General features: G+C 47.2%; 1 protein-coding gene across 8 annotated transcripts; it reads right to left on the reverse strand.

The window, feature by feature from the left end:
* Positions 1–22,981, reverse strand: LOC112231371 (lysine-specific demethylase 6B). 8 transcript variants are annotated; one of them, XM_042309791.1, is made up of 21 exons: positions 22,716–22,981; positions 21,250–21,495; positions 14,669–14,825; positions 11,257–11,380; positions 11,117–11,167; positions 10,771–11,032; positions 10,372–10,632; positions 9,937–10,092; positions 6,725–9,846; positions 6,511–6,637; positions 6,188–6,293; positions 5,466–5,671; positions 5,079–5,371; positions 4,895–4,963; positions 4,653–4,801; positions 4,452–4,566; positions 4,096–4,283; positions 2,839–2,980; positions 2,578–2,704; positions 1,803–1,979; positions 1–1,705 (listed from the first exon to the last, which is right to left on the reverse strand). In XM_042309791.1, exons 4-21 carry the CDS (start codon positions 11,373–11,375, stop codon positions 1,682–1,684), a joined length of 5,694 nt encoding a protein of 1,897 aa, XP_042165725.1. In that variant the 5' UTR covers positions 11,376–11,380; positions 14,669–14,825; positions 21,250–21,495; positions 22,716–22,981; the 3' UTR covers positions 1–1,681. The 8 variants fall into 8 exon arrangements, with proteins under 8 accessions (XP_042165725.1, XP_042165724.1, XP_042165727.1 ...); XM_042309790.1 differs by having other exon boundaries at positions 14,669–14,828; XM_042309793.1 differs by lacking the exons at positions 21,250–21,495; positions 22,716–22,981 and adding an exon at positions 19,362–19,519 and having other exon boundaries at positions 10,771–10,993; positions 14,669–14,828.
* Between the last annotated feature and the right edge of the window lie 1,714 nt (positions 22,982–24,695).

Genomic DNA, 24,695 nt, shown 5'->3' on the forward strand with positions numbered 1-24,695 from the left:
TTCCTTCAAACATTTTGATTTTATTTGGATTAATATTACTCACAATAATGTCACAGAAACATCACAGGGTGTTTGAGACAGGTCTGGATCAGGCCTCCTTTGATAGGAGTTTTTTCTTCTTTTAAAACAGTGCAGCTTCAATAAACAGTCAGAGGAGAGCAAGATTACAACCTTGAAATGATACTCATGAGGACAGAACACGGAAGGAACCCAAACCCACACCTATACATCCCTAAAAGTCTCGTTCAAAAGTGGCTAAAACTACAAATACTGATAATATCCATCATAAAATCACAAATGCGTCACAATTTTATGAATTTCGTATTAATGCAAAAAAGTTGAAAAAGGGTATTGTTTTTATCAGTTAGATACAGTACAAAGACATCATTCTATTCATTTACCAGTAAGCGTAATGACGCGGTTCTAAGCACCAACCTCTCGGTTTCAGTTATATTCATTGACTTATATTCATAGATCATTTATACACAGTTAGTGAGGGGTTGGGCGAGGCAAGAGGGGGTTGAGCACCATTAAAATCCAACCTCCCCCTGTTTGCCCTTCCCTGTCCACACACAATAGGAAACTTTAAAAATAGCTGGTGTCCCCAGAGAAGCACCATCAATATGCAATAAATACATTTAAGAAAGCAAAACATATACATGTATAAATAAAGTCACAATTTACAATTCTTCCATTTTCTCTGTAATCCAGAAAAGAAGGAGATAGCAACCAAAAAAAGAGGTATGAAAACAGGGAGAACGATACCATTTATCAAAAGAAAAAGGAAGGGGGTCCTTTTTAGGGTATATTGTAGCAATCACATCTCTCTCTACCAAACATTATTTAGGATTATTATGCAAAAACTAAAATCACAAAAAAACAGACTCGATTTCCAACAAAGAGTGAAACCAGATTAGTCCTCTCATAAACCCGTATTTCTTAAATGAATATTCCTAACGCTTTTCGAAAACATTTTCTGCATGTTTGCATTCTTCCCTTTCATCTAAATACAGTTCGGAAGGCCAATGAGGTGTACTTCTAGGCTGGTTAAACTTTTGAAATACCTAGGTCAGAATAAATGAAATGGAAATAGCACCCCAAAGAGTATACAGACAGGAATTATAAATGTCAGAGTTCACCTGAATAGAAAACAAAACCAAAACAATGTAATTTCATTGAGACTATTGGCTACTTTGCTAGTGAAGCGATTCCCCTGCTGTTAGCGTCGCAACACAGTAAATTCATGGGTGTAGAATAACTAGATTGGTGTAAAAAAGTTCCATCGGATTTGCATAAAAGTACCTGAATTAATGCACCATATACCGGCTACTTGACGCTTTTGAATCACAGCAGTGTCCGTTTTAAATAAGACCTGATTTTTCAGTGCTAACTATGTTCACATTTTCTGTAGTTGTCTGACATGTTTTTAACGAGTAGTTGTACCAGTCTAGTCATTCTATCTCAAGACTCAAGTCCAATCAGCAGCTGGTAGGAGGGGAAGACAGTGAGCTGGAATTCAATTGGCTGACGGACGATATCTTACGGTGATGTAAACAACACTGAGTAAACATGGTTGGCTGTTCACCAAGTGTTAGCAGTAGTAGTATTCCTTGAAGACGACGCCTGTGCTGCCACTGTGTAGGAGTTTTGGTTATGGCTGTTGGACAACAGGAAGGAGGCCTCACTTGGAGCAGGGTGATGGAGTCTGGAGAGAGAAAGAGAAGGAACGAAAGTCTTAAAGGGGGGGTAAATAGGGTGGACATGACCTCACAGCACAGATAAACTGTGTGTGTGTCTCTCACCACACAGAGGCTGTCGTAGGTTCTCATCAGCTCCTCCACGCGGTACTGCTCCAGCACCACTACTCCTGCCAGCGAGGGGCTCTTGGACACAGTCCGGGCACAGTCCTCACAGTGCACCATGTAGGTCTTCCTATTGCCAGACTCACTGGTCACAAACAGCAGGTCAAACACCTCCACCTGCACACAGACACAAACACAATCGCTCACTGCAGAAATAACCAAAGGCATACATCAACACTCTGTTGGTAAGCTACTTGGGTCATGGTAGTTCATAGCGGGTCTGATTCAGGCATACATCAACACTCTGTTGGTAAGCTACTTGGGTCATGGTAGTTCATAGCGGGTCTGATTCAGGCATACATCAACACTCTGTTGGTAAGCTACTTGGGTCATGGTAGTTCATAGCGGGTCTGATTCAGGCATACATCAACACTCTGTTGGTAAGCTACTTGGGTCATGGTAGTTCATAGCGGGTCTGATTCAGGCATACATCAACACTCTGTTGGTAAGCTACTTGGGTCATGGTAGTTCATAGCGGGTCTGATTCAGGCATACATCAACACTGTTGGTAAGCTACTTGGGTCATGGTAGTTCATAGCGAGTCTGATTCAGGCATACACCAACACTCTGTGGGTAAGATGCTCGGGTCATGGTAGTTCATAGCGGGTCTGATTCAGGCATACACCAACACTCTGTGGGTAAGATGCTCGGGTCATGGTAGTTCATAGCGGGTCTGATTCAGGCATACATCCACAGGCTGTTGAGAGGGACTTACGTCACACTCGTTGCAGTAGTAGGCTGGTTCGTCCTTCACACGGCTCTGATAAGAGATCTTCTTCCCTGCAGCAACCAGCTGGTCTCTCAGAATCTGGATGTGCTTGATGGACTGTAGGAGACAATGTCTGAGAGTGAGAGCGAGAGAGAGAGAGAGAGAGAAAGGTAAGGTGTAGCAAGAAATAAACATGCATACTAGATAGGTGACGAGGCGCCCACACAGTCTTGTATAACTAACACACGCACACGCACACACACCCACTTGACCATCTTGTAGGTTTCTTGGTCTGTGATCTTGATGGTGCGGGCCACATTCCAGGAGACATGGATCATGGGAACGATGGACTTGACCTTCTTCACCTCGTTCCACTCAAAGCGCTCCAGAGCCAGCTGATACTGGTATGCTGAAAGGGCAAAGACGACACACAAGGCTCACATTAGCAGTGTTAAGGCCAAATAATGGCAGTGTTCAGACACTATGGAGTACATTTGGAGAGGGATTTTAATAGTATACTGAACAAAAATATAAACAACATGTAAAGTGTTGGTCCCATGAAATAAAAGATCCCAGAAATGTTCCATACGCACAAATACTTATTTCGCTCAAATGTTGTGCACAAATTTGTTACATCCCTGTTAGTGAGCATTTCTCCTTTGCCAAGATAATCCATCTACCTGGCAGGTGTGGCATATTAAGAAGCTGATTAAACAGCGTGATCATTACACAGGTGCACTTTGTGCTGAGGAAAATAAAAGGCCACTCTAAAATGTGTAGTTCTGTCACACAACACAATGCCACAGATGTCTCAAGTTTTGAGGGAGCCTTCAATTGGCATGCTGACTGCAGGAATGTCCACCAGAGCTGTTGTCAGAGAATTAAATGTTCATGAGCCTAGTATTGTAATAACCTCTGGACAGGGATAGGCCAAGGAGGCTTCAAAGGCCTTTACATTTGGGTGGGGGGGCTGTGGAACATTTTCATGTCTCTACCATAAGCCTCCTCCAATGTTGTTTTTGAGAATTTGGCAGTACATCCAACCGGCCTCACATCCGCAGACCATGTGTAACCATGCCAGCCCGGCTTCTTCACCTGTGGGATCGTTTGAGACCAGCCACCCTCGGACAGCCGATGAAACTGAGGATTATTTATGTCTGTAATAAAGCCCATTTGTGGGGAAAAACTCATTCTTATTGGCTGGACATGGCTCCCAAGTGGGTGGGCCTATGCCCTCCCAGGCCCACTCATGACTGCGCCCCTGCCCAGTCATGTGAAATCCACACAGTAGATGAGGGCCTAATAAATTTACTTCAATTGACCGATTTCCTTATATGAACTGTAACTCAGTAAAATCGTTGAAATTGATGCATTTATATTTTTGTTCAGTATAATTTGACTGAGGTAGAGAATAGTGTACAGCCAACTACAAGCTACACTCTTCTCTGCTGTTCTGCACTGTGTATGACCCAGCTCCCCTTTCCAATCTATGGCTTCCCCTGCTGGACACGGTTAGTAACTCACAGTTGAGAGGTCCAACATTCCAGGCGATGTTGTTGCACCAGCCCACAGCCTGCACCCAGTGGATGGACCCTGCGTTGATCCACACCAGGTCCCCTGGTCTCTGAATGAAGCGGTACACGGGGATGTTGGAGCGGTACAGATCCTCCAGAACAGGCCACCAGGACCCCGTCAGGTAGTCTACTCCATGCCTGAAGGAGGGAGCAGAGATGGCATCTAAGTGGCTAGTTTCTGGTTCAAATCCTCTGTGGGTCACCGCTATGCCTTTTTTTTTTAAACGAGCAGAACAGCTCAAACGCTGAACTAAATGCAAAATCCTCACACACACACACACAAAAAAAAAACACCTCATGACTCACTTCTCACAGAAGTTGTTGACGTGCTCCCAGTAGTGCTCATGGACTGCAAACCACTCACAATCCCCCGGCCCGATGTTGATGTTCACAGAGCAGAAGTTATTATTCTCCTGGTGGCCTGAAAACAGACATACACAGAGATATTTAAGCCCGTGTTCAGATGCGTGCAATACGCACCTAAAAACACACCCAGGTAACACTGACCAGGCGTGCGGCTCCCGGGGACCTTCATGTAGAGCTGGACGGTGTTCATGCCCAGGATGGTGTGTCCCACGTGGCTCAGCATGTTTCCATTGAACTCCACACGCATAAAGGCTGGCAGCTTCAGCAGCTCCTGCAGCTGGGGCTTCCACCTGGTAACACACGTACATTATAACACTCTACTTCCTCTCCAACGGTGTCCTTTGAGCTTTGAAACAATCTGCCACGGGGAAAGCTCATCTCACCTCTTAGGATCAGAGAGGTCAATGTTGGTGCCGAATTTGATGATATTTCCAGTCGATTTTGCCTCTGGCCTGTAGGAAAGAGGAAGTGTATTTAAAAATAAATAAATTCAATAACGTTGGAATATTGTTTTGATTAAATGTATTGCATTTGGTTAATTAAAGAGTTTATTAAGGATGTTCTGACCTGAGTGTGTTAGCAATAGGGGTAGGGCCGACTTTGCTAGCAACCACAGAAGGGTTGGCTTTGCTAGCAACCACAGAAGGGTTGGCTTTGCTAGCAACCACAGAAGGGTTGGCTTTGCTAGCAACCACAGAAGGGTTGGCTTTGCTAGCAACCACAGAAGGGTTGGCTTTGCTAGCAACCACAGAAGGGTTGGCTTTGCTGGCGCCAGACGCAGCGGTGGTTGATGGGTCAGAGGACGGAGCCTGCTTCTCTTCTTGTTCTTCCTTATCCTCATCCTCACTGTCCTTCTCTTCCTGTAGACACATAGAAGTACACATGAACTTAGCTGGGCAAAGAGAGGAAGTGGGGGGAAATGTATGGAACTGTGTGTATGTGCACATCCCCAACCTGGAGGCTCTCCTGGAAGCTGGAGGCCTGGTACTGGGCGTACTTGGCGATGGTGGTGTGTGAGCGGCTGCTCTCGCAAGGCCAGGTCTGGCCTGAACCAGTGGCGTCCCAGTTCTCATCAGCAGGCTGCTGTACCTGGGTCCTCACCTCCACAGCATGCTCCGCATTGGCCTCCACCAGAGACTTAGTGGAGAACAGACCCAGGTCTGACATATAGAGGGAGAGAGAGGGGGAAGGAGAGAAAGAGGGAGTGATAGAAGAGAGAGGTACTATATAGTGAGTCAATTTGAAATGATGTTGCTGTTTTAAAAGGGCAACTCCACCACTTTTCAACCTGATTTCCATTACCTCCAGCACAATACCAGTGCCTACATATGTGGAAACGGCAGATTTGAACGTTTTGTAGAAAATAAACAAAGTTAAAAAAGTTCTACCCGATGACATGATCAAAAGTGAAAACATTTTAAAACGGTGAACTTCAAACAATATGACATTGGCAGTGACGTGGGGAGCAAGAAAATGCCCTTTTATTCCTACCCTTTGATGTCACAAAGAAGCATTATTTAGGACCGTGTCTTTTTAAACCACAGACCATCGAAACGCACCGTTTTCACATATAGACACTGGTATTGTGCCGGAGATACAGATATTTGAAGTTGAAAAGTGACGGAGTTGCCCTTTAAGGTTTTAGCCCGGAGAAACATCAAAATACGTCAACTCACTGAGCCGGAGGGATCCAGCCAGGCCTCGGATGACAGTGACAGGGTTCTTGGGATCAGTACAGAACTGGAGGAGGACTGGGGAGAAGGCATCTCTCTTACTCTCCAACTGGACACAGACACACAAGACGATACAGAAGTCCATCAACAACGTGTTGCGCAAATACAGAACTGTGATACGTGAGAATGAAGAAGAGAATAGGAAAGAGAGAAGATCAACTTGAGATGTATTTCTGTTGTTGGTGTTGCTTTATCCCCCCCTCCCCCCAAGGCAGCTTGAAGCATAGGGCCAACCGCAGTGCAGCGCCCCTGGAGTGAGGACTCACATAGATGCTTGGTGTGGGGGGGTTAAGCTTCTCTCGTGGGATGGGTGGGTCGGTGATGAGAACAGGCTTGACAGAGAAAGCACGGAGCAGATAGGACTCCCGAAACTTCCCCTTTACCTTCGCCCCCCTGAAACAGACAGAGAACGAGACAGATGAAGAGCTAGAATTCAATCAGATGTCCTTTAGCCCACTTTTCCTTGTGCTGTGTACTCACTTGCAGGCCCTGATGACCTCGCTGGCTGTGTGTCTGATGCTGACCTCTCCTAGGGGGATCCGGTGCTCCTCGACCTCGGAGGCGATGAACGTCTCTCGGTCTGCACTCTCCACCTTGATCAGACGGATCTTCAGCTCCTTGGGAGGGCCCATGGACAGAGCCTTCAGTTTCAGGAAATCAGCAGCAGCCAGGGGACAGGGGGTCCTCCTCACTGGGGCAGCAGGCGGGGCCGGGGTGGGGGTAGCAGTAGAGGGAGTGTTGATGGTGCTAGTTGCGGTTGCCACTGTGTCTGTGTTGCTGCCTGGTGTGGACGTCATGGTTTCAGGCTCACTGCACCTCTCCTCCTTCCTCACTGTCGATTGTGCCCCCTGCTCTGTGTTTCCTGTGTGCGCCTTGTCTTTCTGTCCCTGGATGCCTTTGCTCTGGAGGCCGAGGTTCCCCGGAATCGGACGGCTCTTCTTAGTGTCTTTGAGCTGCTTGACCGGGCTACTGGGGGGTGGTGTATATGAGGACAACGTAATGGAGGAGGCTGATTTTCTGTCTCTCTTTTCTTCTATCTTCTTCTTTTCATTGCCTCCACTCCTCTGATGACTGCTATCTTGTTTCCTTCTCTTCCTTTTCCCATCCTCTTCCCTGTTTCCATCTGCACTGCTTTGTACCCTCTTCCTGCCTGTCCGCCTGCGTACCTCCCTCTGCCCCCGCTCCTCCTTGGTGGTGGCAGGGAGGCGGTGTGTGGTGGTCAACCTCAGCTCAGCGCTCAGAGACCCGGCTGTCTCCCCGCTGTCTACACCCTTAGTCCGCTCCTTCTTCCTCTCATTCTGAATCTCCTCCAATCTCGCGTGCTTCTGTTTCGTGCGCTCCCCCACGGAGAGTTGTGGTTGGTTGAGGTCTAAGGGAGGACGGGGTTTAGAAGGCGGATCTGAGGTAGTGTGAGTGGGTGATTGGGTAGTGAGTCGTGGGGGAGTGGTGGAGTCAGATGTCGGGGAGGGACACTGCTGGTCCTGACAGTTGGTTTCCGGGTCCATGGCGAGGGAGGAAGAGTACTTCACTCCTCCCATGGAGCTAGGAGGAGGACGCCCAAACGGACCGCCCCGATATGTGTACCTCTGGCCCCCCAGGAACGAGGCCAAAGACTTGAAGACATCAGCCACTCCTGTCTGGTGGAGGTGTGGCCGACGGGGAGGCAGAGAGCTGGATGAAGTGTCCCCACTACTGTCCTCCTCTTCCTCATCCTCCTCTTCCACTCCATTGGGAGTATCAGGCAGGCCATAGAGCTTGGCCAAGTCGCTATGGCGAAGCTCATCAGCACCCCTCCCCTCACTGACCTCCTCTGCCTTCTCATTGAGCTCCTCTAAGTTCCCATGGGGGGGTGAGATGGACGGGCTGTGGGTGGGGCTGGGCTGCAGGACGGGTCTCCTCATCACTCCTCCCTGCTCTTCCTCCTCTTCGTCCTCACTCAGGGCTGATGCTGGGGAGCCTTGCCAGCTGAGCACAGGGGGGCTGGCGGGGGGGTTGTCTCCCAGTTCCTCCACACTGCCCACCCCCGCCGCAGGCTGGAGATCTGGGGCCCGCAGGACCCCCCCTTCTGGACACATACCCATTGTCTCTGTCTGGTTCTGCTGGCTTGGGATGGACCCCCCTGACCCAGCCACAGTGGGAGCTGCTGGGGTTTTGGATGAGAGTGTGGAGGGGGTAGAATCAGCCTTCCCCTCTGTGCTGCATTTAGAAGGTTTTGGAGGGCTGGTGGGCTGAGGACTGGTCTTACTGGTCTTGCTGATGTTGATGTTAATGGTGGTGGTGGGTGGGGGACAGGTTGGCAGTGGTGAGCCCTTGACGGGGTGTTTGGGTTGAGCTGGGTTTGACTTGTACAGGGTCCCTCCCCTTCTTGACTTTTTGTGTTTGGATGGATGTGGTGAGGGTTGGTTAGGATGGGCGGCAAGCGGGCCAGCAGGTGGCACTGTCTCTGAGGTATTTGGAGAGCTGTGGTCATGGGACGTTCGACCTCTTCCTTGGCCCTTCTCTCTGTGTTTGACGGCGGTGGATGGTGTCTGGGAGGGTTGGCCTGGCTTCCCTGGAACCCTAGATCCAGACTGAGTCTTAGGGGAGGAAGGCCATACTGATGGAGGGAGGGATGATTCACGTGGGGAATTTGAGCATCCCATCTCTGCTTTCTCCAGCTGCTTAGCCCTAAGACTCTCCTCACTTTTCTCCATCTTCCTCCCTTCCTCTTTCCTATTTTTTCTCTCCACCTTGTCCCTCAACTTATTCTTTACCCCATCCTGCCTTTTCGCTTCTTTCTCCTTTCTCCTTTTCCTCTCCTCCATCTTCTTCTCCATCTTCCTCGTTGGTTCCCTCTTTCCCACCTCGCCTCTCTCCGCTCGACTTTCTTTATCCTTATGGGTCCTCTCTGTCTGTTTGTGTCGATGAGGCTGAAGCCCTTGCTTGTTGACAGTAGGTCTGTTGTTGTTGACAGTAGGTCTGTTGTTGTTGACAGTAGGTCTATCCTGGGGAGAGCTGGGTGGGGTCTGGGGCTCTGAGCCTAGCCCTGTGCGGGAGGCAGAGAGAGGGGGAGGAGTGGGACTGGGTGAGGGGGTCCTTGGTCCCCGTTTATGGGGTGTGCCAGCGGCAGTGTCAGGACTCCTCTGATTGGGTGGAGGGTCTTTCTTCCCACTGGCCTTACTAGGAGTGGTGGAGCTGGAGAGGCCAGAGGGGCAGGAGGAGCTCAGGGCTGTGAAGCCTAAAACTCTGTGGCTGCTGTTGCGGTGGGGAGGCTTTGTAGCAGAGGGCTGGGAGGGGGTCTGATCCCTCTTCTGTCTGTGGGAGCGTGGAGCTGGGGGCTGTGCTGAGGTACTGAGGGGGTGATGGGGGCGCTGGTGGTGCTGGCTGTAAGGCACGCCGGTGTGTTCTGCTGGTGAGGAGGGGGGCTGGGACTGGCCATACACCTCCACCCAGGATCCATGGTGGGGGGGTCTGCTACCGCCACAGGGCTGGGATGGAGGAGGGTGGCGGGGATAGGAGGAAGGAGGGGGGCCTTGACCATCGAAGGGGACCTGGGGAACTGGACTATGGGTAGAATGATGTGTACTATAGTTGAAACGCCCTAATCTTGACTTGATGGATTCCTGAAATAACAAGAGAGAAAGGATTGTTCATCAATGAGTAGTCTTAAGAGCACTGTTCCCTTGAAGAACATTGACTATTAACCGACTTACTTGTAACTCGGTAGACGAGGTCCTCCTGTCAGCATGGGTGCGAGAACCAGGTCTGTCATATGATTGGTTCCAGAAACCTTGTTTGGGAGGGAGGTAGTGGGGTGGTGAGTGTGGCTGGTCTGGTCCAGATAAATGCTTTGAGCCACGGTGAGAGGGCTGGTGAGAGAGAACAGTACTAAACAGTAAGTGTCTTGGTGAGGTGTATTGATCCCTACCAGAAGGTGGTGCTATTGTATAAATATCACAGCTACACGAGTGACTTCAGACGACTGTTCCAGGATCAGATATCACCATAATGGTTAAGTCTAGCAGTAGAGAAATCTGATCCTAGATCAGGTTAGTAGACATGTTCCTCAAGCATTGATACAGGACTAACTGTGGGCGGGGACCGTCCACTCCTGGCAAACAAGATCATTAGCTCAAGTGATGACTGACCTGCTCAGGGCCAGAGCTCCTGCTCCTCTTGGCAGGGCAGTCTTCCTTGGGGGGCGGAGAGTGCTGTGAGTGTGGGGAGCGGTGTGGAGGTTGGCCACGGTGGTGCTTGTGGGGGGGCGGGCGCTTCCATGGTCCTGGTCCCTGGTCTATCATCCTGCCTGGGAAGGCCCTGGAGCAGTCTGAGGTGGCCCACCTCTCTGCTGGGGAGCCCAGGTCTCCGGGGGGATCTCTGGGCCGTTGGTGCTGGTGGGGACCCCCATACTGAGAGAGACAATTATCATCATTAAAGTCATGCAATCAATAAGAAAAAGACATAAACCTAACTACTGTATGTAGTAAATAATGAGTTATGTAGAGTATAGAATAGGCTGTTGATAGGCTGCCCTCTTCCCCTCTCACTCTGGGAGGCTGGTTGTTGTAAAAGTCCCAGATGGTGTAGGGTTCCCCCGGTCCTGTTTGGTAGCCTCCCTGGTTGCGGCCATGGTTTTGAAATGACCGTGGGGAGTCCTGGTGCCAGCCCTGGGTCTCATAAGCCTGGTCTTTCTGGGCCCAGGGTCGTGTTGCTGGTCTCTGGTCCCTCTGAGGGCCCCTTCCCTGGACATGGAAGGAGGGCCTGGCCCCTCTACGTTCCAGAGAGAAAGTGGAGATCACTAAGGGATCACTGCAGCAAGGAGACAGTGGACTAACATTTCAAAGATGTGCTCTGCACTCAATGTAAGATGTGAACAATTGAGGTTTCACTCACCTGTCATAAATCTTGTTAACGTGCTGGGATTGGTTGATTCCTCCGGTGTACCTACAGTAGATAAAGGAGGGTTACCATTGGCTCAGCACAGACTCCATCACAGGTGTGTCAGTAGACTGTGGTGTAAGAAGAGGGCTCACCTGTTTGGAGGGCCCCAGGGGCGACTGTTGACGGGGGCCCATGTTCCTCTGTGAGGTCCTCCAGCAGGGTAGGAGTCCCTGGTGTTACGTCCATGATACTGCTCTGCTGGGTGATACATTCAGCCTGAGACAGGATAAAACACACTTTTTACTGGACTAGGGTATAACGTGAGCAAACATACACACATGAACACACACTGTAGTCTACACGAAGGCAAATGGTTGCCATGGACACAAACAGTACTGTACACAGAGGTAGAAATACTCACCACACTTGGTCTGTGTCTGTGTAGCCCTCTACTATAGAACTGAAGAGGGTTACACGACAACACCAATCTGTCTTTCCTTCAATAACTCTCAACCACAACCTAGAGAGAGATTAGTGTTCAGTTGCTAAACCACCAAAATATCAACCACTAACCACATCATGCTTGACGTTCACAGTCTCTGCAGACTCGCTACACTGTACATGTTAATGCACCTCCAACACTGCACTACAACTCCTTACACCAGCAGACAACTGCCACTGCCCACACACCTACAATAGACAACCTTTAGGTACTGGTCTAAGATCCTATAATGACAACAAATACAATTCACTGCAACTACAAACACACAACACTCTCCTCTCCCCTTTTCTGTTTCACTTTCTCTCCGTGTCTGCCTCCTAATCTGCTGGAACACTCATGTTTGTTTGTGGTTTATCACCAGTCAGCCAGAGCTGCACCCTGCATCCAGCCCCTCTCTGATCACCAGCTCCCTGCAGCAACTGCAGCCTGTGGCCAGCCACTGATAAAGGCCTGTCTGCTCTATTTCTCCAACCATTCTAGTCTGGACATGAAGGCAACACAGACAGCAGAGACGGAGAGAGAATAGAGGGGCAGAGCTGATATGCTGTTTCTACTGTTGATCAGGGAAATGGATGTGTGTGACAGCAACAGAGATGGAGAGAGAGCGTGTGTTTGTGTGTATGAATGTACTTTAAGTAGACAGTGAGAGAGGACTTTCCCGTCAGGCTGTTTATATTCATGTTGGAATGCTACTGTAGTGCTGAATACTACTGTGTACTACAGCACAATGCAAACACACATACAGAGAAGAATGTTTATCTTATGTTCCAAAAGGACAGCTGTACATTGCAGGTCATTAAAGGCACTAAATAATCTCTCTCAGGCCCTATATTCTCTCTGTCTAATATGCAAACCAACTCCAGTTCATTCAGCTGCGTGGTAGTAGTGGTAACAGTGACAGGTGAAAACTAGAATATATGTTGCTATTGAGACACTATGATGCTAAACTAAAACATCAGTTTAGCCTGTTATGGTTTCAGCTACCTACTTTTCCTATACACTGAATAAATAACCTTTTAGCCCATCCATAGGATCCTGGGTGCCAGTAGAGTACGGGTAGGGGAGAGGGCTGGGGTTGATTAAGATGTGTGAGTAATGAGAAAGAGATCACCAAAGAATAAAAGAGGTTCTACACACACTTGGTCTGTCTGTCTGTGTGTGTGTGTGTGTGTGTGTGTGTGTGTGTGTGTGTGTGTGTGTGTGTGTGTGTGTGTGCGCTCGACTGTGCGTTGTGTGTTTGGGATCGAGTCAAATTGAGGTAAACACAGCATTTTATATTCAGTCAAACCCAAATATTCCGACCCATGGGACTGGCCTGTGACCCAGTGAATCAGAGTACAAGCACACATTGTGCTCGGTGTGTAGAACAGCCAGAAACACACACCCCTCGCCCCTCCTCCTCGCCCCTCCTTCACTTGTCTGGCCACTCAGCCACACCCCTCGCCCCTCCTCTGTGCACTTCATTCCTGAAGAACGGACAATCGCTCTTTCAAACAGGGGTCCTGGATGGATGGGGGTGGGTATGGGGAAAGTGATCCTCTGTCTATGTGAGGACAGACAGGTCTCTCATCCAATGAGAATACAAAAAAAAGACGTCAAAGAATTTAGGCAAAACAAGAACCCAGAAAATTCATGCTATGAGATGTAGCTATTAAATATATCACCAGAGAGATAATACATAATGTCTGTGAAGGTTGAAACCATGCATTCATTTCTCAATTCTATTGGGTTCTTCCAAGTTGCATATCCAATCTAGCACTTGTAGATCTATGCTTCATGGCCTGCATGCACCACCATCATGTATGTCAGATCTAGTGACTACATATACACGTCTGCCTCCAGGCACCTTTAATGAATTAGGAGGGCAGGTGATAGAGGGGCCTTGAGAGAAGGTTACATGATATCAGCCCTGTGTGTGTGTGCACGTGTGTATGTGTGTGTGTCTGTGTGTGTGCACGTGTGTATGTGTGTGTGAGATCGCAGATGGATTATAGTATGTCAGCACACAGGAAATTGCACTCATTCAGGGGGTTGTGGGTGAGAGTGTGTAGGGGAGAAATATTTTGACATCCTCCCTACACATACATACACACGTGCACACACACACACACAGTCCACAGGCAGAGCATAGACTTTTGCTTACTCATCCACTAGAACTGCCAAAATACACAGCACTGTGGATACTCTCTGACAGAAACATTAAGCATGCATGCGCGCACGTGCACGCAAACACACACACACACTTACAATAATGGAGAATTTATTGCTCCTATGAAACCATGATAGATAGACAGATCATATCTCATCTTACATCCTCTCTGTCCAGACCACATCACACACAGTGCAGTATACAGAGTAGTAATGATCTGTGTGCCTCTAGTGGTGCCTGCCTGGTGCCTGAGATCACCATAGCAATCGATAATGATTCCATTTCCTGCACAAAAGCCTGGACTCCCCTCACCCACCCCTCACTACATTTCTACCCCAAGCTGTGTCTCACACACCACCTCTAACACACACATGTAGACATTTCTTGTGTGTGTATGATGACACTGAACAATGAATAAGATTGCATATTTGTTTACTTAAAGCAATGCAAAACAGAGGCAATACTACAGCAGATTTCCAACGCACAGAGGGAGAGTAGGAGAGAGAGAGAGAGAGAGAGAGAATGGACATTTCATAAGACAAATGGAGACTGTATAGCTGTGCAGCTGAGTTAGTAGAGGGTGGAGGAAGAGGGTGGCTCCACATTTCATCTTTACTAGCTCAGTCAGTCAGTCAGTCGCTTCTGAGCAGACTTGTCCTTCAGTTTTCAGGAACTGCAGCCCTCTATCGGTCTCTATCACCAAGGAGACCGGTGTCTTTGTCACCAGAGAAATCACTGTCCTCAACACTCACTAAATCTCCCTGGTAACCGGTGTCTCTGTCACCAGGGAAACACATAACCCTCACTTACACGTATCCCTCTCCAGGGAAACCTGTTTTTTTACTGTGACCCCCTGCCCATATGTGTGTGTGTGTGAGAGAGAGAGAGAGGTGAAGGATCATTCTAGTCTTACCTTGCTGCTGAGTGCTGTGAGAGAGAGAGGGAGGAGGGGACACCGTCTGTGTGCTCTCGGTGTGAAGACGCCACTCACTCAGGGACAGAGGCAGCAGCCCACTTCAGCTTCAGCTTCAGCCTGAAGTCCTGTTAAACAGAACAGGCGTCCACTCCCTCTGCTAGCCAGCACACACACATCCACAAACACAGGAGAGAGGGAGGAGAAACCACTGTCAGGTAGGACACAGATGTGAGGACATGAAAGGGGGTTATTGTCTAAAAAGAAAGTAGGTATCTCTATTCGATTCTGCCATCTTTTCATTCCTCTCTTGTCCTCCCCTCTCCCCCCTCTCTGTCACACACACTGTTCTCTCTGGCGTTTCTCCCCTCAGTAGACAGACAAAGAAAGGGAACGAATGGCTCGGTAGAGAAAGCAGAGAGGGAGAGGGAGAGTGTGAGGATGGCCCAGCCCCCTTTGACCAGCCAGTCGGATTTCATTTATTTTTGCCTTCCTCTCTCTGGCCCCTCCCCTATCGCCTCGTCACCTCTCCTACTCCAGACCCAATTCAACAAGACTGATTCCTCTCCAGCTCCCTCCTTCTCTCACTCGCTCTCCCACTTACTATCTCTCTCCACGTGTCTGCTACTCACTCTTTGTCTCTCTCTTTCCCTCTCTTACTCACAGACTGTGTCTTGTATCCTTGGCAACCAATGATATAATTTACCCCAGAGCCAAGAGCAAGACTCTGCCTTACCGAGACACATTTTCTTTGCTGTGTGTGTGTGTGTGTGTGTGTGTGTGTGTGTGTGTGAATGGCCCTTGAGATTTGCGAGTGTCAATGCCATTGTTATTATGGAATTCTCATTACTGAGATGCTGTTCTGTGGGTTGTGTGAAGGGAAACAAGTCTAAAACCTGTTCTGTGGGTTGTGTGAAAGGGAAACAAGTCTAAAACCTGTTCTGTGGGTTGTGTGAAAGGGAAACAAGTCTAAAACCTGTTCTGTGGGTTGTGTGAAAGGGAAACAAGTCTAAAACCTGTTCTGTGGGTTGTGTGAAAGGGAAACAAGTCTAAAACCTGTTCTGTGGGTTGTGTGAAAGGGAAACAAGTCTAAAACCTGTTCTGTGGGTTGTGTGAAAGGGAAACAAGTCTAAAACCTGTTCTGTGGGTTGTGTGAAGTAAAACAACACTAAAATCTGTTATTAATAATACATCTCTTTTTTACATCTGCTTTGGAAGAAAAACACCTAAGAGAATAAGTCACCTCTAAACGATGATATGGGCCTTAAGTTGTTCATAAAGATCCCCGCTGCTGCACATCTTAAAAACAAGACGCTTCTCCACTGACTTATTACTTATGTTCATTTTAGTTTGGTGCGATATATCGGTTATACTGTATACCGAGGTATTTCTTCTTCTTTCTAATAACTATTAGGAATCTAAATGACATCCAGCCCAGGGCTCCAGCTATGCTTTTGGTTTGCTAATCTGCTAGTTGAGTGTAGAGACGTCAAGATCAAGCCTCTTGGTTACAGCAGAGACATCGAATCCCCTGGAGGAAGATCCTTGCTGCCTAAATTGTTTTGTGCATCAACAGCAAAAAATTGCGCCCCTTGTGTGCACTTCCGTTAATACCGTGTACCCCGGTATGGTACAGAAACGGTATGACAGTATGAACATCTGGATACCGCTCAACCCTAGCTCCTGTGCTGAATAACCATGATAGAGTAAACTCCCCTCGTCCTCTATCTTTACCCATCTCTCCTTTCTCCAGTCAGGTGTCAGCCCCAGGGGTGAGAGTGCCCCTTCCTCTCCCCCAGAACGACCTTACAGGAAGTAACTAACCTCTCCAGATTAGCAGAAATGCTTTCCTCAGTGATCAACCAGCCTGCTTGAAAAGGTGCAGAATAATACCATGCATAATAGTCTTCTGACAATGGGAGTCATGCTTTAAATTCTCCAATTTGAGTTGCCTCAATAGAAGCATACATCATCCTATAATCCTTCTGCGGTCTCTAGAGTGTTGAAGTTAGCAGAAATGTTGACGTTAGAGCAGAATGTCTTTGCACTGTCAAACCCTGCCTTTCAACTGGGGCTCCCGAGTGGCGCGGCAGTCTAAGGCACTGCATCTCAGTGCTTGAGGCGTCACTACAGACACCCTGGTTCGAAATCCAGGCTGTTTCACAACCGGCCGTGATTGGGAGTCCCGTAGGGCGGCGCACAATTGGCCCAGCGTCGTCCGGGTTTGGCCGGTCTAGGCCGTCATCGTAAATAAGAATTTGTTCTTAACTGACTTGCCTAGTTGAATAAAGGTTCAATGTAAATGTTAAAAAACTTATCTGCAACTGACACAAGAACAGTAGTGTCCCTCAACCAAAGAGGCAGAGACAACAGATTCCAATACAGCATTAATGCTCACCCTGTTGCGCTACACTGACACACTGAACAGTGTGTTTGTATCTGCCTGCTGGTGGCATAGCAACCCAGTGCAGATGTGCAGCTTTCTGTGTGGGTGAACATGGCGGAGCCTCTACAATCAGGGCAGTCACACAGACAGACAGAGGTCACTAAAGCTGCTTAGTGGAGGAGGAGGCAGGAAGCATACTGATCCTATCTTATATGGGGGGATGGGCTGTACCACCAAACCACAACAGACCTGGCTCTGATACCCAACTCCCATTCCCAGGTCAACATGTGGAGCATTTAGACACAGAGAGAAAAATAGAGAAAGAGAACTGAGCGAAGAGGGAGACGTCACTTCTCAGTGACACCTACAAAACACAACTACACAAATCAACCTGGAATACAGACTGACAGGGCAGCAAGCAGACAAACGGACACTGAAACATACAGCCTCCCATCCACAGGTTAACAGGCAGAGACACTGATGCGTATGTAGCCTACTGTAAGTACTCAATGTCTGTAAGACAATGTAAAATGCTGACCTGAGTTGACACCAAGCAGAACGTATGAGATTCATAAATATAGCTTTTCTAAAAATAACTTTTTATAACCTCACAGCCCCGTTCTCCCTCCCCTCCTCTCCCACATCTACCTTCTCTTTCTCTCCAAAATGGAGGCTTCTCCCTCTGTATGCTCCAGAAAGCACAGACCTCAGACAAGTACTGGAATGTACCACTGCAGGCTTGGAACAGGGGGGCTCGAGGGGGGCATCTTTTCTTGCAAACGATACCGACAGACCAGGTGGCATTTCAAAGACGACAGCAATGAAGGAGTGTGTGTGTGTGTGGTTGTGTGTTAGTGAATGAGTGTGAGTGTGTGTCTGCGTGTGTGTGCGTTAATGTGTGTCAGAGAGAGCCTGCCTGTGCTAGTATGTGCAGAGGACTGGTTGTCATGGAGATCATCACTAGGCAAGTGCATCAGCAGGGCAGGAACTTTATGATCTGTGACCCCGCAGGGCGGTAGAGGGGCAGGGACCTCATCAGAAAGCTGTGACACTGACCCCTCACCCCTGACCTCTAACCCTGGCCTACTGCTGAGTCTCTCATAACAAAGAAATATTTACCACTAAATGAATGAAACACACGGACCAATCCGACCACCTGGAACCTATTTGGGAGGAAAACAGGCAGCTGCTGAGTGTACTGAATATTAACCTCATCATAGAATCAGCATGGTCAAGTGGTTGGGTGTACTGGTTGGTGACCAGTGGTGAACCACAGAAGAGTTGAAGAGGCCAGGTTGCAGTTGCAAATGAGAATTTGTTCTCAACTAGCCTACCTGGTTAAATAAAGGTGAAATAAAATGTTAAAAACCAGAGAAGAAATACACCCTGATGCCCAGAGTGTGTGTGTGTGTTAGGGTGATAGTATGTGTTTGTATCCACATGGGTGTGTTATTGTAACTTAGCAAGGGCAAACAAGGCTGTTCTTTACTCCTTCTATTTGCAGCTGCCAGAGTGAGTCACTGTAGTGTATAAATACAGCACTAAATGTGGGTCAAAAATGCTCGGCCATTTTTAGCACAAGGAGGACAAGTTAGCCCACTACCAGGCTCCCTGTTTGGGCTCTGCACACTAGGAAAACCCCTGGCAAGCTTCAATCAAAAAGGCCTGCATTTTCATAGAAATTCGGAACAATACACTGGGTTTATCCAATACATAAAAATAAAAAATTCGGAATACAATAACATCTTTCAGCAATAAACTGAGAAGCTGCACTCCCTATCGGGAAACTTTCTATTAACACAATGTTTATCAATACCTACACAAGGTCACGCGCTGCAATCACTGGACTCTCTCCAGCACGGAAATGTAAGGTTACGCTCTGTTTTACTACTGTATCACAGCAACCAAACCACACACATCAACACGGACCAAACACTGCGTTGCTGTAAAGCACAAGTTAAAGCCTGAGTCTAAACAGAGGCTTAAAGAGACTAACACGACAGGAATAACCATTACTCTAAAAATCTTTCAGCACAAGTCAGCTGACTGTGTTTATGTACAGTGTGTGTGTGTGTGTGTGTGTGTGTGTGTGTGTGTGCTCATAGTGCATAACTGTGCCACACAATCTGCAGACATGCAGCATAGTAATAGTACAGTATGTACAGTGGTAATATATCAACACAAAAGACATGTCCTAACATGCACCGATATATGACCCAAAACAATATTTGCACAAATGTGTACACAATTGCACCCCTTCTGTACAGTAACACAAAGAAACAGACAGACACACTCTCCTTGTTTTACCTGCACTCTCCTTTTGTTCTCTTCTTTTACTCGTTCTTTCTGCTCCACACACCCCTTGGCTCCTCTCCCTTTCCTCTTTCCTCTCTCCTCCCCCAATCCTCTCCTCTTCCTCTCTTCCCTCTCCTCTGCTCCTGGTTTCCTCTCCTCTCTGATACTCAGGCTCTAACAGCAGACTGATCCACGTGCAGAGACCTAAGGGGCGGGCCCCCACACCGCCATTTAATTCACACCAGCCAATAAGGGAGGAGGGTCTCATGCCAATCCTCCTATGCTAAACAGGAGGAGGGGACAAAGAGAGTGAAAGATAGAGACACCCCCTCTCTCTGTGTGAGTGTGTGTGTGTGTGTGTGTGTGTGTGTGTGTGTGTGTGTGTGTGTGTGTGTGTGTGTGTGTGTGGAATAAAGCCAACAGAACTAGCAGCTATTTTTAAACCACCACAGTGAGGTAGCAAAGACTCCATTTTCTCTGTAGCAGATATTCCCCAAATCGTACTGCATCCTCCATACTTAGTACTGGCAACTGTATAGGTTTCCATGAATGGCTTGATAGTTATGAACTTATGAACTTGTAGTTATGAACTTGCCCTCTAAGCACTGACTCCTACTCCTACTACAAGAGCTCACAAAACCTGCAGTTTAAAAGCACCACAAGAGAAAAGTAGTGCCATGGAATGACTGGGATTTCAATTATGTCAGAGGGTAAGACATTACATGTGTGATAAGTCATTTGCAGAAAACAGACAGAAACCTGTCAGACTGTATCCTCTTAATATAATATATTGGAGGAATATAGAGTCATAATGGTAAAGTAGGGTGCTGCGCAGACTGTGCCCTGATGTGTGTAATAATTGATGTCTGTGTGATTAATCAGGACAGTGGTGATTATGTGCAAGGCTCTGACAGACAGACATTAGAATGAGGGATGACCAAAGGGTCGTAGAGGACGACTAACCAGGCCAGTAGCACTGGACCCACAGGACGTCAGCTGGTTGTTACATGGGCCGGGGAAGGTGGGGCAGGGGGCATTGGGTTTATGTGGGGAGGGTCTTGCCTACGTGACATAAAGCCCACACCCAGTAGAGCTGCTTCTCACTGGCCCCCTCTCCTCACTTCACCCTTAATCAACCAATACACCAGAGACAGTGGATAGACACAGACAGTCTGAAGGACAGATCTGAGAGAGAGAGAGAGAGAGAGAGAGAGAGAGAGAAGAGTCCAGCTGACTCTCCTTAGCAACAGCCCCAATGCTGCCTCTACCCCATTGGCCAACCATCTGCTCACAGCACAACCACATGTGGCCATATGAGCCAATCAGCAGGCACTGCTACAGAGGCTGGATTCCATATTCACCATGGAAACTGAACATTACACCCTCCATGTACGAGTAGTGTAACATGGACACTCACCCAAGGCTCTCACACATACACACAGCTTGAATGCTGTGTGCCCCTCTCTACCACTGGGGCATCTTGAAAAGCAAATCACTGCCTACTTATTTGTATAAGCTATACATACTGCATACAACATAATGGCAGCCATAGTGTGTGCTGTGGCTGCATAATGTGGATGGTACGGTCCTGTGCATCCAGACACAACATTAAGAACCTGTGGCGGGGAATCGATTGTAATCAAAGCATTGAGACTTGTAGCAAGAGATGATTTGTGAATGCTAATAAGAGCTTGTTCGATTTACCGTCATGGGTTCCTTTATTTTGGTTATCTATGCTAAAGGATGCAAATAGTGGCTGTGGCTATGTATACAGGAATGTGGACCAGACAATCTCTTCGCGCTCAAAGACTATTTGAATTATTAATAATTTGGTTGAGCTATCTCTTTAACGTGTGATGACATTTCCCTTCCCATAGGCTGAGCAGATTTGGAAACCCACCTCATCTTGGAGGCTATTGGCTTAGTTGGACTTCATCTTCTGCAAGTCAATCAAACCATGTCTTCCATTGGCTATAGCTGACATCTCATCTTCTGTCCTCTTCTCCTATGGCCCACCCTTGTCCTAGGTGTGGATGCATCGCTCTCTGCTATTGGCCCACAGAAAGTGCTACTCAATTGTAGGTGTCTGATAGGGTGTCTACAAAGGCGGTGCCATTTTTCACCTCTCGTTACCTGCCACCACCCACTGTCAAGAGAAATGAAAAAGTGATTAGCATGTGTTAATAGCATGCAACTGACTAGAGCAAACACTGCATCGATCATTTAAATCAGAGAGTAACACAGATTGAGAGCTGGCTCATGTTAAGGAGGGCACACTTTCTTACATGACAGAATCATCATGTCCGTTCCATGTACCATTCATCTGAACGTTCTGTAACCCCACTGATCACCTACCCGGAGCCCATTTTATATGACAAACAAATAGAGAAGTACTAAATTGAGACCTGATTAGATTGGTACTGACAGAAGTTATTTGATCTAGTATCTTATTCGGAAAATTAATTATGGCTCAACTGGCCAATAACCAAACTCTGAGAAATGTAGTTAATTACTAGTGAATTACAACCACTAATTGAGAATAAACATGTAATAATCTACATTAGACAATAATCATATTCAATCATCTGCACTAAACAGACCTACGTGTAACTGTACGAAAAATAATCATAGACCTCCACACAAAAGTAGGCAGCTATATCATCCATGCACAAATATCGCCACCTTGTGGACAACAATCCATATTGCGTCACAGAAACTAGTGAAACAAATTGGGAATAGTGTGTGTGTGCGTGTGTGAGATTGAGTGGGAATATGCCAATTCCGCATTCAGTTAATTTCCCAATTCCCGCCGCAACTTCACGTGGCATTTAAACGTGATAATGCGACACCATATTTACACAACCAAGTGGACATTTTGAGAATGGTAATGATTCATAAAATGAGTAAGTAATAACCAACTAATTTATTAAAGAAAAAACAGTATAGCATGACCACCTATGGAAATGTCCTCTAAAAGTTATATTTTTTGGAGGAACTTGGTTAACTAAATTCACATACTAAAATAAAACCACAAAGGTGGATCGCCCAGTAGCCGCCTACAATAACATGTGCATTATAGTCTAAATTAATAGTTTTATGTAACTTGAATAAGTAGGCTACATTTCTATAGCTTGATTGTAGATACCTATATATCCCTTCTCATGCACATTAAGAGTGAAATATGATTGATTGTTGGCTTTTCAACGGCATTATGTAAGCTTTTCAATAATCAAGTTATGGCGCAGAGAGAAGCTTCTGAATTAGAATGTTTACTAGACAAGGTCCGTCGCTTAATAGACAACAAATAGCCTTTCATACAAACAGCCTGGCAGAGTATAGCTATCGATAACTGTCCCTCCAGCTTACCTCTGACAAACGAAGATGGAAAACATTTGAGTAGCGAAACAGTCGGGATGAGTGATTCAGCTTTCCTATTGCGCAGTTGTAAAGCCACTGATGGGAGCCACTCAATACGAACGCCTCAGTCTATGGCGCAGAATTCACCTACTCCTCCGGTCCTCAGTGGACGAGATACAGCTCGCGCCACGATGCACGCTGGCACTGTCACTCTTAAGGAAACAGAACAAAAGGGCCACGGAATTTTGAAGAAGACATGCGGTGATGTTGTCAAATTTCCCAAATAAGGACTGTGGCGCTTCACGTGCCCACAGATGAGACAAAGTTAAACAAATGTTATCATTACAGTTGTCACAAAGGGCTTTACAATAACTAGGCGGAGGTCCCTTAACAGCAGTGCCAAGGAAAAACGAAAGGACGAAACCTCTAGAACAGGGTTCCCAAACTGATGGCCCGCGGGCGATTTTATTTGGCCCCTTAAGTACTTTAGTGTGTGGAATTTTCATTGTTGGACATAAGACTGTAAAATAAAAACAGGAAATCAGCTCCAAGGGATTTTAATTTAAGAAATCTGTTCCTAAGTATTCCCGCACATAATAGAGAGACACAACTTGATTATATACAAATGTAAGCAAGGTTTGAAATGAGTTTGTGTTAGTCAAACATTATACTCTACCTTTCAAAAGTTTGGGGTCACTTAGAAATGTCCTTGTTTTGCAAAGAAAAGCACAATTTTTGTCCATTTAAATAACATCAAATTTATCAGAAATACAGTGTAGATATTGTTAATGTTATAAATTACTATTGTAGCTGGATATGGCTGATTTTAATGGAATATCTACATAGATGTACAGAGGCCCATTATCAGCAACCATTACTCCTGTGTTCCAATGGCACATTGTGTTAGCTAATTCAAGTTGATTATTTTAAAAGGCTAATTGATCATTAGAAAACCCTATTGCAATTATGTTAGCACAGCTGAAAACTGTTGTCCTGATAAAATATGCAATAAAACTGGCCTTCTTTAGACTAGTTGAGTATCTGGAGCATCAGCATTTGTGGGTTCGATTACAGGCTCAAAATAGCCAGAAACAAAGAACTTTCTTTTGAAACTTGTCTGTTTTTCAGTCTATCGGTCCCCGCTTTGATGCACCTGTACTGACCTCGCCTTCTGGGTGATAGCGGGGTGAACAGGCAGTGGCTCGGGTGGTTGTTGTCCTTGATGATCTTTTTGGCCCTCCTGTGACATCGGTTGGTGTAGGTGTCCTGGAAGGCAGGTAGTTTGCCTCTGGTGATGCGTTGTGCACTACCCTCTGGAGAGCCTTACGGTTGTGGGCAGAGCAGTTGCCGTACCAGGCGGTGATGCAGCTCGACAGGATGCTCTCGATTGTGCATCTGTAAAAGTTTGTGAGTGTTTTTGGTGACAAGCTGAATTTCTTCAGCCTCCTGAGGTTGAAGAGGCGCTACTGCGCCTTCTTCACCACGCTGTCTGTGTGGGTGGACCATTTCAATTTATCTGTGATGTGTACGCCGAGGAACTTAAAACTTTCCACCTTCTCCACTACTGTCCCGTTGATGTGAATAGGGGGCTGATCCCTCTGCTGTTTCCTGAAGTCCACGATCATCTCCCTTGTTTTGTTGACATTGAGTGGGAGGTTATTTTCTTGACGCCACACTCCGAGGGCCCTCACCTCCTCCCTGTAGTCCGTCTCGTCGTTGTTGGTAATCAAGCCTACCACTGTAGTGTCGTCTGCAAACTTGATGATTAAGTTGGAGGCGTGCATGGCCACGCAGTCATGGGTGAACAGGGAGTACAGGAGAGGGCTGAGAACGCACCCTTGTGGGGCCCCAGTGTTGAGGATCAGCGGGGTGGAGATGTTGTTATCTACCCTCACCACCTGGGGGCGGCCCGTCAGGAAGTCCAGGACCCAGTTGCACAGGGCGGGGTCGAGGCCCAGGGTCTCGAGCTTAATGACGAGCTTGGAGGAT

This window comes from Oncorhynchus tshawytscha, linkage group LG30 (genome assembly GCF_018296145.1).
Source record: "Oncorhynchus tshawytscha isolate Ot180627B linkage group LG30, Otsh_v2.0, whole genome shotgun sequence".
NCBI lineage: Eukaryota > Metazoa > Chordata > Actinopteri > Salmoniformes > Salmonidae > Oncorhynchus > Oncorhynchus tshawytscha.